This window comes from Urocitellus parryii, chromosome 15 (genome assembly GCF_045843805.1).
Source record: "Urocitellus parryii isolate mUroPar1 chromosome 15, mUroPar1.hap1, whole genome shotgun sequence".
In the NCBI taxonomy this organism is placed as follows: Eukaryota; Metazoa; Chordata; class Mammalia; order Rodentia; family Sciuridae; genus Urocitellus; species Urocitellus parryii.
In genome coordinates, this window is record NC_135545.1 from 42459299 (window position 1) to 42475622 (window position 16324).

General features: G+C 42.6%; 1 protein-coding gene and 1 pseudogene across 1 annotated transcript in view; one reads left to right on the forward strand and one right to left on the reverse strand.

The window, feature by feature from the left end:
• Positions 1-611: 611 nt before the first annotated feature.
• Gfod2 (Gfo/Idh/MocA-like oxidoreductase domain containing 2) overlaps positions 612-16324 on the reverse strand; it is a 49844-nt gene continuing 34131 nt past the window's right edge. Inside the window, exon 3 of the mRNA XM_026413235.2 lies at positions 612-2144. Within this exon, the coding sequence (XP_026269020.1) occupies positions 1246-2144 (899 nt within the window). The 3' untranslated portion in view covers positions 612-1245. The remainder of the gene's footprint in view (positions 2145-16324) is intronic.
• On the forward strand, positions 13423-14744 carry LOC144250510 (ubiquitin-like domain-containing CTD phosphatase 1 pseudogene; annotated as a pseudogene).

A 16324-nucleotide genomic window follows, 5' to 3' on the forward strand; every position in this document is an offset into this window, starting at 1 on the left:
TCCAGGCTTCACATCTAGCAGGCTGGCAAAGGAAATAAAGGGGCAGACATGGCTAAAAAGGAACAAAGTCATACACATGGATAGTGACTGTACAGGTGGGTTAAGCAGTGTTAGCTAAACCTACTCTGAGTGGCAGCAGAGGTCCCTTCCTCCTCAAGCTCCTGCCTCTCCAGGAGCCATACCACAGAATCCCTCCAGGCCTCAAGCCAAGGAGGTTTGCCCTGACTGCCTGAAACACAAGGCCCAACTGCACCCTCTAATGGAAGACTTGTGTACTGTCTTCTGAGGAAACACTTTTTAAATTGCCCCAACTGGCCCTAGATTTTGATCCTCCTGCCTCAATCCTCAACTGAATGGCTGGGATTACAGGAGTGTACCTGTTGAGAAAACACTTTTCTTTGGAGGACTCCTGGGACTTGACCATGAGGGAACAAGCAGGAGACAAGGGCAGGCAGTGGCAGAAGCCTCTGTGGCTCAGTAGATGGTGATAAATCCATGGCAGGCTCAGAGCTGCTATGGGTCATGAGGAAAGATAAAAACTATAGCAATAAACAAATCTTTCATTATTAAAGAACCCCAATCACCAATCCAAACCCACGAATCATGCTGTCACATTTTTCCGATTTATTAATTGACATCAGATGTTCTACAGTTCCCCCTTGTCTTCTCTCTGCCAAATCAGGGGCCCTTTTCCTTAGGTCAACAGCCCCAGAGCTCATCTAATACAGAAACCCCTCTTCCACGCAGGAAGGGTCAGCCTGGAGGCCAGAAGGGTCTGGCTGCATGGAAGGGCAGGTGAGGATCCCTGAAGGACGACTTACTGCCCTTACTGTTCCTGAGATGTCCTGGCCCAGAAGGGCATGGAAACAAAGTTCCTTGTCATTTATCCTCTGGCATTAGCCAAGCTGGTTTCTTGGGCTTTCTTATCCCGTCAGATCAGAGATCAGGCCCACAAGTCAGGCTTTTGCTGGCCCTGCTCACTAGCAGAACCTTGAAGAGGCCTGGTAGCAACTCTGCCCTGACACTGTGCAAGCCTAGGCCATGGCAGTAGGGGCACATGCTACTCTTCAAGTCTTGAGAAGTAAATGAGCAGATGGACAAGTCATCTTCCTTGGGCCCCTTCAATTGTCTCCCAGTTTTAGTCCGAGCTGATTATGATACTTTCTTTGCTATGGCCAAGTCCCCATCACAGTTCTGGTTTCATCCCTGGCCCCTCTGCTCTGTGGCAGGGAGCCCATGTAGAGGTCATAGATTGTTCCGTTGAAGTGCCTCACATAGGTTCTGGTTGGCATCAGGTTCCTCTGTCAGCACCTCCACAGTCTCCCACTCCCCCGATCGACTTGACCTTTTGATGGCATCTACCACACTCTGCATATATAGCCCATCCTCAAATGAGGCAGCCATGGAAACTGGAGCACGATCCCAGGTACGGCGGTCGCCCTGACCCTGGAAGGACTGGCGCAAGGCCTGTACCATGTAGACCATGCCTTTCAAGTAGAGCAGTGGGACGTCCTGGGGCCCCTGATCTGGCAGCCCTGCACCCATAGACAGGGAGTCCCTCACAAGCAGCTCCTCTTGCATGGCAGTGTTCTTCTGCCCATAGAGGTCAGCTCCCCGGGCAACAAGACGTCCTGCAGAACCGACCACCATGACTTCATGCACAAAGGCACCTGGCATGTTGAAGTTGAGTGTCACTGTGCTGCACACCCCACCACCCATAAGCATCTGGAAGAAACAGAAGTCATCGCTGGTTACATGCCGGATGCCACGGATGGCAGCATTCTGTCTCACAAAGGTCTTGAGCAGCCCATGCACCTTCTCGGCTTTCCGGCCAGTCAGGTGGGTCAGCAGGTCCACGATGTAGGTGCCCATGGTGTGCAGGCCCCCTCCACCCATGAGCTCATCACAGATCCAGCCGTAGCTGGGGCTGAGCAGGCTGCCTGAGTATATGCGGGCATCACAGATCATCACCGCACCTACATAGTGCTCTGCAATTAGTTGTTTCATGCGCACAAAAGCAGGCAGGAAGCGCAGCACATTCCCCACCAGGCTCATCAGCTGTGGGTAGTAGCGTGAAGCTGTCACCATCCGGAAGGCATCTATCGATGTTGCTGCCTTTTCACAAACCACATTCTTCCCAATGCCTACAAGTAAGACACAATAGGAAATCTCAAAGTTCCAAGGGTTTACACTAGGGAAAACATCTTATTTCTCCAAAGCAGATGGACCATGCAATGCCTCCTATAGGACTAGAAAGTGGCCTGGGAGAAGAGAAAGGGTTACTCAGCTTAGACTGAAAATGGTCACAGTGACTGGAAAGTTATGGGTTAAATAAAGAGGAAAGGTTATTGGTCTCTCCAAAACCCTCCCTCTGGCTTCAGTACTGGGAATTAGACTCAGGGATGCTCAACCACTAAGCTACAACTGTAGTTCTTTTTCATTTTAAGGCAGAGTCTCACTGAATCACTTAGGGCCTTACTAAGTTGATGAGGTGGCTTCAAACTTGTAGTCCTCCTGCCTTGGCCTGCCAAGTTGCTGGGATTATAGGCATGTGCCACCATGCCTGCAAGAATAGGTTCTCTCTCTCTCTCTCTGAATATTTTTTAGTTGTAGGTGGACACAATACCTTTATTTCATTATTATGTGGTGCTGAGGATGGAACCCAGAGCCTCATGTGTGCTAGGTGAGTGTTCCACCACTGAGCCACAACACCAGCCCCAGGAAAAGGTTCTTTTTTTTTTTTAATATTTATTTTTTAGTTCTCGGCGGACACAACATCTTTGTTGGTATGTGGTGCTGAGGATCGAACCTGGGCCGCACGCATGCCAGGCGAGCGCGCTACCGCTTGAGCCACATCCCCAGCCCAGGAAAAGGTTCTTAAGAGGCATGAATGGAGTTGAGGCAGGAGGATCACAACTCCAAGGCCAGCTCAGTAAATTAGTGAGAACCTGTTCCAACAACAAACACAACCCAAGGCTGGAGTTGAAGATAGGTATATGACAGTCAATTTTATGTGATCAACTCAGCTACACTATAGGGCGGGCTATTCAAATGCCAGTCTAGATGTTGCTCTGAAGGTACTTTTTTAGATGTGATTAACATTTAAGTCAGATGACTTTGACTAAAGCAGACTACATGGAATAATGTGAGTGGGCCTCACTCGATCAGTAGAAGGGCTGACTGAAAAGACTGAAGTTCTCCTCAGAGGAGGGAATTATACCTCCAGAATGCCTTGAGGCCCAAGTAATATAGATTCTTGCCAGAATTTCTAGCAGGCTGGCCTGCCTGGCAGGTTTTATTTATTCATTTATTTATTTATTGGTACTGAGGATTGAACCCAGGGGCACTTTACCACTGTGCTCCATCTCCATCTTATTGTAGTTGCATATGTTCAGAATGCTTTTTTTTTGTTGTTTATTTATATGTGATGCTGAGGTTCTAACCCATGTTAAGCAAGTGCTCAGCCACTGAGCTACAGCCCCAGCCCCATCTCCAGCAGTTTTAGTTTTTATTTTGATACAATGTGTTGCTAAATTGCTGAGGCTTAAATTTGCAACCCTCCTGCCTTAGCCCCTTGAGACACTGAAAATTACAGGCATATGTCTGTACCAGTATCTTCAAATAAATCTCTCTCTCACAGTTATGTTCTTAGTTCTGATTCTCTGGAGAACCCTGATAATACAGATGGGATTGAGAGGAAGACACACATCATGGACATTATAATTTTATTAGATCATTTTGTTTGGGTCAAGATCATCCATATTCTTGGGTATAGGTGTGGCATTCTCAGTTATAACTCCAGAGAGGGCCCTAAGTGTCCTGCAGACTGTTCTCTGAAAATTTCCACTGGTCAATTTCGAGAGGTAAAAAGAGAAACTGTTCACTTCCAGTAGAGGGGAAAGGAAATGAAAACAGTTTTTCTGACCTCATACCCATTTTAAGTTTGCTGTGGTTGGAACACTCAAAAATAGCAAAGTAGTTGGGTAGAGTGATGCACATCTGTTAATTCCAGCCTATTTGGAGGCTGAAGCAGGAGGATAAAAAGCTTAAGGCCAGCTTCAGCAACTTAGTGAGACCCTCAAAAATAAAAAGGGCTTGGAATGTAGCTCAGTGGTACAGTACCCCTGGGTTCAATCCCCAGAATAGAGGCAAAACAAGGACTCTAGAGAGCTGCACAGCTTCTTTATGAGTGATTTAAGGTGAAAACTCATGAAGGCATGAACAGCCAACAAGACACTAACACCCTAACTAACACCTGGGTTGCTCCGCTAGCTTAGAGTTCAGTTCAAGTAGAAGGAAAATCCTGTACCTTCAAAAATAAAAATAAAATAAAAATCAGAGGAATTGGGACATAGCTCAGTTGGCAGAGTGCTTGCCTCATGCCTCACATGCACAAGGCCCTGGATTCAATCCCAACACAAGAAAGAAAGAAAGAAAGAAAGAAAGAAAGAAAGAAAGAAAGAAAGAAAGAAAGAAAGAAAGAAAAAGAAAGAGAGAAAGAGAGAGAGAGAAAGAGAGAAAGAAAGAAAGAAAGAGAGAGAGAGAGAAAGAAAGAAAGAGAGAAAGAAAGAGAGAAAGAAAGAAAGAAAGAAAGAGAGAAAGAAAGAAAGAAAGAAAGAGAGAAAGAAAGAGAGAAAGAGAGAAAGAGAGAAAGAAAGAAAGAAAGAGAGAAAGAAAGAGAGAGAAAGAGAAAAAGAGAGAAAGAGAGAAAGAAAGAAAGAAAGAAAGAGAGAAAGAAAGAGAGAGAAAGAGAAAGAGAGAAAGAGAGAAAGAGAGAAAGAAAGAAAGAAAGAAAGAGAGAAAGAAAGAGAGAGAGAGAGAGAAAGGAAGGAAGGAGGAAGGAAGAAAGAAAGAGAGAGGGGGAGGGGGGGAGGGGGAGGGAGGGAGGGAGGGAGGGAGAGAGAGAGAGAGAGAGAGAGAGAGAGAGAGAGAGAGAGAGAGAAGCTATCTGGGTTAGGTGCAGACATGACGGTATTTAATTATTTATTTGGCAGACAATGCCCACAGTGGGTAACTCAAACCCTACTACCCCCAATTCTCTCAAAAAGTCTTGGGCTTCTTGAAGAAACAGGATCAAGGTTTGGTGAGACAAACAGCAACTCCCTGTGTAGACAGCAAGAAGGCTAAAGGGAAGAGTGACACTGGAATTATCTTAAAGGAAGCAGGTGGGCAAAGGGCACCTAGAGGGGGAGCACCACATGTGCAATGGCACTGAGGCAGGACAGTGCCAAGAGTGAGGATTCATAAAGTCTTGGATGCCTGCCAGGAAACATAACTGGAAGGATTACTTGGGGTTTATAAGTAATGTGGGAATTGGCTGTAGTCAATAGTGCCATTCCCAAAGACATTCAAGGCAGAGGAGGTAAAATCTTTTTCTTTTTTTGTTGGTCCTGCTTTACCACTGAGCCACATCCACAGCCCTTTTATTTTGAGATAGAGTCCTGATAAGTTGCTGAGGCTGGCCTCAAACTTGTGTAAGAGGAGCAGAATCTAAAATGGGGCTCTTAGGCTGGGGCTATAGCTCAGTTGTTAGAATGCTTGCCTCACATGCACAAGGTCCTGGATTCAATCCCCAGCACTACACATAAACACACAAAAGCTACTTTAAAAATGGGCTTCTTGATACTCTTTTCCTCAGGTCTTACCCATCTTTTTTTTTTTTTTTTTTTAGAAAGAGTGAGAGAGAGTGAGGAAGAGAGAGAGAGTTTTAATATTTATTTTTTAGTTATTGGCAGACACAACATCTTTGTTGGTATGTGGTGCTGAGGATCAAACCCGGGCCGCACGCATGCCAGGCGAGCGCGCTACCGCTTGAGCCACATCCCCAGCCCTCTTACCCATCTTAACTGAAATTGCTGGAGTCACCTCTCAATCCCACTTTTAATATTATTAAATCCTATTGGCTTAGCCTTTCAAACTACACATCTAGAATCTAATTAGCCTTACTGCCACCTTCCTTGTCCAAGTCACTACTGTTTTTAGCCTAGATTAGAGCAATGGTCAATTGATCCCCCCCTGCTTCTGTTCTGTTCCCTCAATCTCTTCACAACATGGTAGCCAAGGTGGTTCTATTAAAACTTACCAGAATGTGAATCCTGGATATCCCTCAAAGGCCCATGTGTTGAAGGCTTGTTCCCAGCCCTTGGTCCTATTGGAAGGTGGTATAATCTTTAGGAGGTAGGGCCTAGTGGAATGAAGGAAGGTCACTGGGGGGTGCCCTTGAATGGAGTTTTGGGACCATAGTCCCTTCCTTTCTATCTCCTTTTGTTTCCTAGCTGTCATGAGGAGAGCAGCTTTGCTTTACTATATACATCTTTATCTTGATATTCTGCTTCACATAGGTCCAAAAGCAATAGAACTGATCATGAACTGAAACCATAAGCTAAAATAAATCTTTCCTCCCTTTAGTTGTTTATCTTGGGTATTATGTCATAGTGATTGAAAGCTGATCATCTGGGTCAGACCATTTCTCTCCTCCATATAAACCCTCCAAAGGCTTCTCATTTCATTCAGAATAAAAAAATCAAAGGCCTGGGGGCTGGGGTTGTAGCTCAGAGGTAGAGCGCTTGCCTAGCATGTGATCGAACCTGGGTTCGATCCTCTGCACCACATAAAAATAAAGGTATTGTGTCCAACTACAACTAAAAAGTAAAATATTAAATAAAATAAAGTAAAATAAAAGGCCTAACAGTGGCTTACTCATAAGACCTGAATACATGATCTGAGGGCTCCTCTAAAATTTTCCTTTTGATCTTTTCCCCTATTGAGGTCCCTCCCCTGCCTATTCTGTTCTGGCCAGAAGAAGATTGGAGAGAGGTTCATGAGAAGAGATGGGAGCTGCTGTGCAGATGGGAGCTGCTGTGCAGGAGGGCCTGATGGCCAGGCAGTGATGATGAGGCAGGGCTTGGCCTCATTATGGTCAGTGGTCTTGGGATGGACTAATCTGTGCTCACTCTTCTGGCTGAAGATCATATTAGGCAATTTGTGTGCCTGGGATTCTCCTCTGGGCCATCTGGATCCCTTCCTAAACTCCATCGTTACTTGTTAGCTGGAAAAGCAGCCTCTAATCCTGGATGTCCCTGACCAGGGCAACCAAGGCAAGGATGCCTTCTCTGGCATATGTATCTCCAAATACCCAGTTCTCATTCCCTCATCCTTTTATTTATCCCTTGAATGCTTTCATATGGGATCAATGGTTGGAACACAATTTCTAGTGGCTCAGTGCAGGGTGCAGCTTGCCTTGATAAGTCTTGGATGGGTTCCATTTTCACAGGCACAGCAAGCTAATTCCTCTGGCCATCTTGCAGCAAAAATGAAGGTTACTATGAACTGCAAATGAACTATATATCTTGCAACAAAAAATAAAAACTCCATACAAATGACTGATGATTCACATGATGACTACCTAGGTCCCAGGACTACCCAGAAGAGCCAATTAGTGGTGCTGAACTTAAAAAGCTTTGAAGGCAGAAATATCTGGACCAAAATTTCTCAGTTCATTGCTAAATACTTGGATTTTTGTAAACCTTTCTGGATTTTGGTTTATTACTATAAAATTCATTATATCCACCTTGTAGGGAGAAGAGAAAGTGTCAATGGAGACAGGATATGTAAAGTGCCTGGACCAGCACAGCTGTGTCAACATCATCACAGGAAAGGCTGAACACACATCAACACTGAGCAAAGGGCACACTGCGACTCACATAGAAGCCACATTTTAAATGCAAATAGTTCCTGTTTAGTATTTTGAAAATTTGATTTTTGAAAAAGATGTTTTAAAACCAACACGAACATGGAGTTTTTTTATATGTATTTTATATAGGGCCTCTCATAGAGAGAAGCCTAGTCCAGCCGTTTGGAAGTTCACATCCTGACAGAGGCCCCAACTGAGTTCAGTGCTTTGGAATAATCCTTCCAACTCTTTTCACTTCCTACCACTACATCTAGCAACCCTGAGCCTCAAGAAGTCCACGAAGGTTAGGGTTGTGGCTCAGTGGTAGAGTGCTTGCCTAACACAAGTGAGGCACTGGATTCAAGCCCCAGCACCACATAAAAATAAATTAAAAACGAAAAAGAAGTCCACAGAACACTTATCATTGACATATATAGGAGTCTCAGGCCTGAACTTCCAGGATTATGAACTTCAGCTGTAGCGAGGAACAGCACATGTAGATCAGTAGTTTATGACATCACTTCATCTCTACTCAAGGAGACTCTTCAATCTGCTGCCCTTCCTTACATAACAATAGAGGCTTTACAAAAGGTGCCAGCTGGATGACAAGAGAAAGGCTAACATAGTGTCACACACCCTTGGCAGGAGGCCATGACTGCTATCACTACTGTTGCAGAAGGGTCTCCAATGCTTCTCTGTACTTGTGAGATTTCCAGATTAGAGACAGGAGAATCAATGTGGGGAGAATCTGACATGTTGCTGACCAGGGAGGAAGGAGGAAATTAGATTCTCAGACACAAGCCCCCATCTAGGAACTGTATCTCTGGTCCACCCAGAAGCTTCTTGTTATCACATCTCATTGCTGAGGATGGATGGACATCCTCATGTCCACTACAGATGTGGACTCATCTGTAGTGTGAGACAAAAAGGTGAGATGGGAGGAAGAGGACTTTAATGACTGCTAGGAGTTTGGTGGTGACAAAATTAGGATCAGGAATTCCTGTTTCATGCTGAGAGAAGTCAGGGGTGGAAGTGGCAGAGACCACCTTTCTTGAGCAGGACCAGCAGGAGAGCTCCTGAATGTAGGGCCCAGTAGTCTTATCAATGTGGAAATCAAATATACTCAGAGATAAACAAACTTCTACAGGACAAATGAATAGGCTTTACCTTTAGGAAAATTTGGGTTGCCTTGAAAGGCATATATAAGTTTATCTAGCTTTCCCTCCAGGAAGTCAAAGGAGAGATTACAAAAGAAAAAAACTGCTTTCTGACTCCGAGCAATGGGAGACATGGTTGCTAAATGGTTTTTTTGTTGTTGTTTTATTTTTTTCCCTTCAATGCTGGGGATGGAACGAAGGGCCTCAAGTATGTTACACATGTGCTCCACCACCGAGCTACCCCACAGCACCAGGAGTGCTTTTAGCTCATGTTTTCTGGAGGGTGAATGAGTTTCAAGCTGCAAATCTTCCTTGGAGGTCTCTTGAATGAGGCTTAGAAGAGCTCTTCTAGCACCCTGTAGTCTGCTTTTCTGTTTCTTAGTAACACAATACATGGTGTCAGATTCACAGGTGGCACCCATCAACATCCCTGCTTTCCTTTCTAGAGACCTAGGATTTCACACAGCATAATGCAGAACAGACTGAGAAGAGCACAACTTTTACAAAATCTAGGGAATTCCCCCTCCTTTCCCCATCCTTTTTTTTTTTTTTTTTTTTTTAATGAAAAGGTTTTGCTACTAGAAAATAAGTTCTGAGGGCTGGGGTTGTGGCTCAGTGGTAGAGCACTCACCTAGCAGGTATAAACCTTAGGTTCAATCCACCTAGCACCACATAAAAACAAACAAACAAACAAATAAATAAAGGCATTGTGTTCAAATACAACTAAAAAAATAAATATTAAAAAAAAAAAGAGGGCTGGGGATGTGGCTCAACTGGTAGCGCACTCGCCTAGCATGTGTGAGACACTGGGTTCGATTCTCAGCACCACATAAAAATAAAATAAAGATATTGTGTTCACCTAAAACTAAAAAATAAATATTTTAAAAATAAATAAATAAATTCTGAAAACCAGTAGACTGGTTTTATGCAATTTTGCCTATACCTAAGGTTTCGTGAGATGTAGCCAAGATATTGTTCCTCAACATCCCTAAGCTTCAGTTTATTTTATTTCTCTTATTTTTAACTCCTTTTTTTCCATATGGGGATTTAACCCAGGACCTCATACATGATAGGCAAGTGCTCTACCACTGAGCTAAACCCTCAGCCCCAGTAGGCCTATTTGTTTAATTGAAAATGAAGACACCATGTGGATACGTGACCCTCCATCCTTAGGTATGTGTCAGAATTACCTATGAATCACCTATGAGGCTTACTCAGAGTACTGGGTCTACCTCAATGAAAGCCAAGGCCTGAGAATTTAGAGTTCTAAAAAGCTCCCAGATGCTGCTGCTGCTGCCACAGTGCAGTGGCCATGTCCAAGAACTGCTGGACTAGATACTCTCCAGAGTGCCTGCGGGCTTGACTTTTTCCGTGTTTCTGTCTCGGAAAGCCAAAGGAAAATACAGTATTACTTACTGATTGTTATGAAAAGTCTGAGAACAAGTAGTTGTCTCATATGTCCTTCCATATGTTAAATCTGCATCAGTGTTTTATGCCTCACATTACTGCTTTTCAATCTCTTTGGCTTTTTTTTTTGGGGGGGGGTGTTCTGGGGATTGAACTCAGGGGCACCACTGAGCAATCCCCAGACTTATTTTGTATTTTTTTTTTTTTTTAATATTTATTTTTTAGTTCTCGGCGGACACAACATCTTTGTTGGTATGTGGTGCTGAGGATCGAACCCGGGCCGCACGCATGCCAGGGGAGCGCGCTACCGCTGAGCCACATCTCCAGCCCTATTTTGTATTTTATTTAGAGACAGGGTCTCACTGAGTTGCTTAGCACCTTGCTTTTGCTGAGGCTGGCTTTGAATCTGAGATCCTCCTGCCTCAGCCTCCCAAACCACTGGAATTACAGGAGGGCTCCATTGTGCCCAGCACTATGGCTTTTTCAATGCTTAATACTTTGCAGCACAATGCAAGAAGGATTTTTTTTTTTTCAGTGCTGGGGATCAAAAACAGGGCCATGCACATGTTAGGTAATTATTCTACCGCTGAGCCATATTCCTCACTCAAGAAGGATGTTTAATAAAACATAATTTTAGATAATTGTGATAAACTTCTCACAGGCTTCAGGTCTGGAAGAGTTGGCCTAAAATTAGAATACTTCAGTAAGCTACAGTTAAGCGATTATGTCTTTAGAAAAATATTATAAGAAGGGCTAGGGATTTAGTTCAGTGGCAAAGTGCCTGGCACATGAAAGGCCCTGGTGGGGGAAATGAAATAAAAAGACTGCAGGTCAGGTTGGGGATATAGCTCTGTGATAGAGTACTTGTCTAGCATATGCAAGGCCCTGGGTTCAATTCCTAGTACTACAAGGGGGAAAAAAAAGACTGCAGGTCTAAAGCTTATATCCTTAATTTAAAAGACAGAAAGAAACAAGTGAGTGTTTCCTTTCTCACGACTAAAACACTCAGGGTCAATCCAGGTGAACTGGGCTGCATGAAATAATCACACAAGAGACAGAAATACCTTTTTCTTTGGGTCCTGTGACGGCTCCTCTGATCTTAGGGGTCCAGGAAAGAGCATACATGCTGAACCCTTTTACTGGGGAGAAGCCATTCAAATGAGGCAAGGGGTCAGGTTTCAGGGGGTTGAGCCTTGCTTCATGATGTCTGTGTCAGCAGGTTGACTGACATCTAGAAAGGCCACCCACAGGTAGAGCAAGAGATGGAGACACACAAAGGGAGTTTCCATGGAACATTCTATCCCAAACAGGGCAAAGGGATAGGATTACAAAAGAAGAGGTGAATGTAGCTCAACCCCAGGGGTATGCCTATTCAGAAGACTGGCCTTGCTATCCGAGAGGGGGGAAAAGACCAAGTCATGAGTCATGGCACAATTGTATCAGACTAATGATTTGAATCCCCATGGTGCATCAGGACTGGAAGGCTTGGTAACTCAATGTGGGCCCCCATGAGTGAGCCCCAATAACAGGAAGAAAAAAAAGATTTCTATGGGATGATGACATACTCTCTCACATATATAAAGCTACTCATATATGGAAATACAGGTTTGCACAGCTGGGTGCCATTAAGGGTCTTTTGGGACATGAATGATAAATTTTAAATACGCTGTATTTTCAGATGTCCTATCCTCCATCTGAACAGCGTAGAACCAGATACTTTAGAGTTTTATGGGTGAAAAGAATGGGTTGTGGGCTGGGGATGTGGCTCAAGCGGTAGCGCGCTCGCCTGGCATGCGTGCGGCCCGGGTTCGATCCTCAGCATCACATACAAACAAAGATGTTGTGTCCGCCGAAAACTAAAAAATAAATATTAAAATTCTCTCTCTCTTTAAAAAAAAAAGAATGGGTTGTCCTCTTTCAAGTCATTAATATAACAATCTGCAGAAAAGTATCTCATCTTGGAGATGAACTGGAATGCTTAGTTGCATTTCTATCTAGGCTACATTCAATTCAGTAGACCGACTATCCAGAGGAGAATCTTACTTTTTTTTTTTTTTTTAAACAAACTTGGACACATCTGCTCTTCCGCTTGGGACAACAGGAAAGCCAAGCCTTCCTTGCAATGGGACCCCAGTGACTTTCCCAGTCAGCACTTGGAAGGCAGTTATTTTATCATTCTGAAAAGGCTAACTGGGGCAGGAACTGACACCTCTCATTTCAGGGGGGCCCACAAATACTGTGAGAGCCAGAAATGGGACCATAAATGGGGCTTGATACCAATGTCATTATGGAGCTCTGCCTACAACAGATTACCACTCACACCCACGGCCTAGGGAAAACTATAGGAGTTCTGTCTTTTTCCATAAAAGGAAAAAAAAAAAAAAAGAAGGTACATAGGAGTGAACTTCATGGTCATCATAAACTCTACTGATTCCTTTGGAACTCAAGTGGGCAGGGCCCGAGGGATGTTGGTCTAACTGACACCATCTCTCCTGGCCCTGGGTCATGAATTTGCAAGAACAGATCAAGGATCCTCATAGCCACTCTCTTCCTCCTTACAGCAGGTGCGTAAAGAGAAGATTAACAGCCCTGCTTCACAGAGGGCTGGGGCACAAGATCCCAGGAGCCTCTGGTCATTCCCCGCTTCTTCCTGTTTACAGGAAATGGCTCACAACCCACCATTTCCCCATTCCAGGAAAATAACAAGGTTGCTGCCAAAAAACCCCAAAGCTTCTTCTTTTTTCTTTTTAAATTTTTTTTTTAGTTATAGGTAGACATAATACTTCCATTTTATTTTATTTTGTATGTGGTGCTGAATATTGAACTCAGTGCCTTACATTCACAAGGCGAGTGCTCTACCACTAAGCCACAATCACAGCTCCCCAAAGTTTCTTCTTTCTCCTGCATAGCTTAGAAACCATATTTGTTGAAACTCTAAAATTCAGGAAGATGACTGAGCCTCCAGAATTCTGTGTATGGACATACCTTGCCTACATGCATGCCACCAGGGACACAAGGAATCAAATGACCAAATATGGTTCTCCTTGAAACAATACATTGCTAAAACCTTCTGAATTCAATTTGAGAACCATCATCTGTCCTCCCAAGAATCAGTGACCAATGAATAAGCTCCAATGTCACACATCCTTAGAAGAAGTGCTCTAGAAAAGACAAACCCTGGTCCTCTGCAGCAGGGTCCGCCGCGCTCCAGCTATTTTTTTCCAAAAGAAAGCTCGCTGCCTCATATGCTTCAAGAATGGCTCTCCCTATCATTGTAAAATGGGGTGGACAGGAATATTCAGTGACCACACTTTCAGAAGATGATACTGTGCTAGATCTCAAACAGTTTCTCAAGACCCTTACAGGAGTGCTGCCAGAACGCCAAAAGTTACTTGGACTCAAAGTTAAAGGCAAACCTGCAGAAAATGATGTTAAGCTTGGAGCTCTCAAACTGAAACCAAATACTAAAATCATGATGATGGGAACTCGTGAGGAGAGCTTGGAAGATGTCTTAGGTCCACCCCCTGACAATGATGATGTTGTCAATGACTTTGATATTGAAGATGAAGTCGTTGAAGTAGAAAATAGGGAAGAAAACCTACTGAAAATTTCTCGCAGAGTGAAAGAATACAAAGTGGAAATATTAAATCCTCCCAGAGAAGGAAAAAAGCTTTTGGTACTAGATGTTGATTATACGTTATTTGACCATAGGTCTTGTGCAGAGACTGGTGTAGAATTAATGAGGCCATATCTTCATGAATTTCTAACATCTGCATATGAAGATTATGACATTGTTATTTGGTCTGCAACAAATATGAAGGGGATTGAAGCTAAAATGAAAGAGCTGGGTGTGAGCACAAATGCAAATTACAAGATTACCTTCATGTTGGACAGTGCTGCTATGATAACGGTGCATACTCCAAGAAGAGGATTAATAGACGTAAAGCCTCTTGGTGTTATATGGGGAAAGTTTTCCGAGTTTTACAGCAAAAAGAACACCATTATGTTTGATGACATAGGAAGAAATTTTCTAATGAACCCACAAAATGGACTAAAGATAAGGCCTTTTATGAAAGCACACCTAAATCGAGATAAGGACAAAGAACTTCTAAAATTAACTCAGTACCTCAAGGAAATAGCAAAATTAGATGACTTTTTGGAGCTAAATCACAAATATTGGGAAAGGTATCTCTCAAAGAAGCAAGGACAGTAGTTACAAGTTATACTGGCAGTTATTGAAGATACTTGAGATCCATGAACTTTTTGCTTTTATGCTAGAAATCATTATGATAGTGCTGGACACTGAAGCAAATACCAGACTGCTTATCTTTTGGTCTTCCAGTTTTTTGTAAATTTAATTTTATATTTTTTGAAGATCATAGCAATAGGCTAAAAAAATTCTTTCTCCCCTCATATGAATATGCTTTTACTCTTGAAAAATATTTTCTCCAGCATTGATTACTGAGATGTTTTCCACCAAAAAAAAAAAAAAAAAGGAAAAAAAGGAAGACAAAGACAAGTGGAGAAAAACTTACTCAACAGTGTCATTTTGTGACTTTGGAAACAGGTTATGTCTTGTGTTTTAACTTCATTGTGTTATCGATTGCCTAAATCTAAGGCCAGACCCATCTTGAAACTAGGGCTTTTCCCTTAATGACCAAAAAATAAAAATAGAACCTAGTTTGTTATGATTAAAATTACCAGGAATTTTTATTCTTTTGTCACAAAATTTTTCTTCTGTATTTCACTAGTTACTGCTCTAAATTCTGAGCTGTCTCACTTTGGCCTGTGTGTGTGTCAGTGTTCTTTAAGTAAAACTGGAGAACATCAGTTGTGATACAGACATGTCCTCGTATGAGAAATAGAAAACATAAGACTGAATAATAAAATTAAGGGGCAAGAGTGTTTCTTTTTGTGGCTAAGTAGGAGCACTTGTGCCTGAACCATTGTCATAAAAGCAGTTTAAGGCAATAAACTTTAAAATGGGATATATTACCCACCAATTAGCTCTAAAAAGCATGAACAAAATGTTTTTGTTCTGTTCCAGCTCTATCTTGTCTAAGTGCTAACACTGTGTTTCAGTGAAAATATCTAGCCATAAGATTAAAAAATATATCATTTGCAATGCTTAAGCCTGCAGATATGTAATGTGACCACTGTTTCGTGTTGACAGTATTGCTTTAATACAGTTCTTGTATTTGGAAGGAATTGATCCTTTTAAATAAACATGGTGTATATTGTTCTTATGGGACTATTTCAGTGGTATAAATAATAAATATCTTTTCTTAAAAAAAAAAAAAAAGACAAACCCTCTAGAATTTTTGGCCCAAACTTACATGTTCCAAATTGACAACCTGATGGATTCAAGTTCTTGCTTATTTCAAACATTTATTCTTTCCAACTCACTGGACCCCAAGTGAGAGACACTCTCTTATGATGTTCTTCAAAACAAAGCAGAAGTAAGTAGTAGAGTCTTGGGTCCTCTGCCAAGGCAGTGCCAGGATGAGTGGTCATCAACCTCAGGGCATAACAATTCCTTGACTCAGAGATCTTTAACCTACTACATCAGGGACATTTGGCTCCTATTGCATTACCTAAAACAATTACTCTTCAACTTTATGCTACTTTAGTTATTACTTAAGTCTTCTGTTATTTACCTTATAATGTGTCTTATTTCCAATCTCAATTGGACTATGAAATCTAAAGGGAAGTTCCAACGCAGTGTGGAATGACATCAGGACACTGTCTGGCACACAGGAAGTATTAAACAAATAATTGCTAGATGTTTATTGGTTTGTTTTCCTACTAAATTAAACTCTAATTTATATAAGATTAAGAGAAGGGGCTGGGGTTGTGGCTCAGTGGTAGAGTACTCACCTAGCATGTGCAAGGCCCTGGGTTCAATCCTCAGCATCACAAAAAAATAAATAAAATAAAGGTATTGTGTCCAACCAACTACAACTTAAAAAAATATATAAATTAAATTAAAAAAAAAAAAGATTAAGAGAAGAATTTGTCTGTAGTTGACAGAAAGAGAGCCCAACAGGAACTGCAGAACAGCTCAGCAGGCCATGCCCAGTCAGGGGCA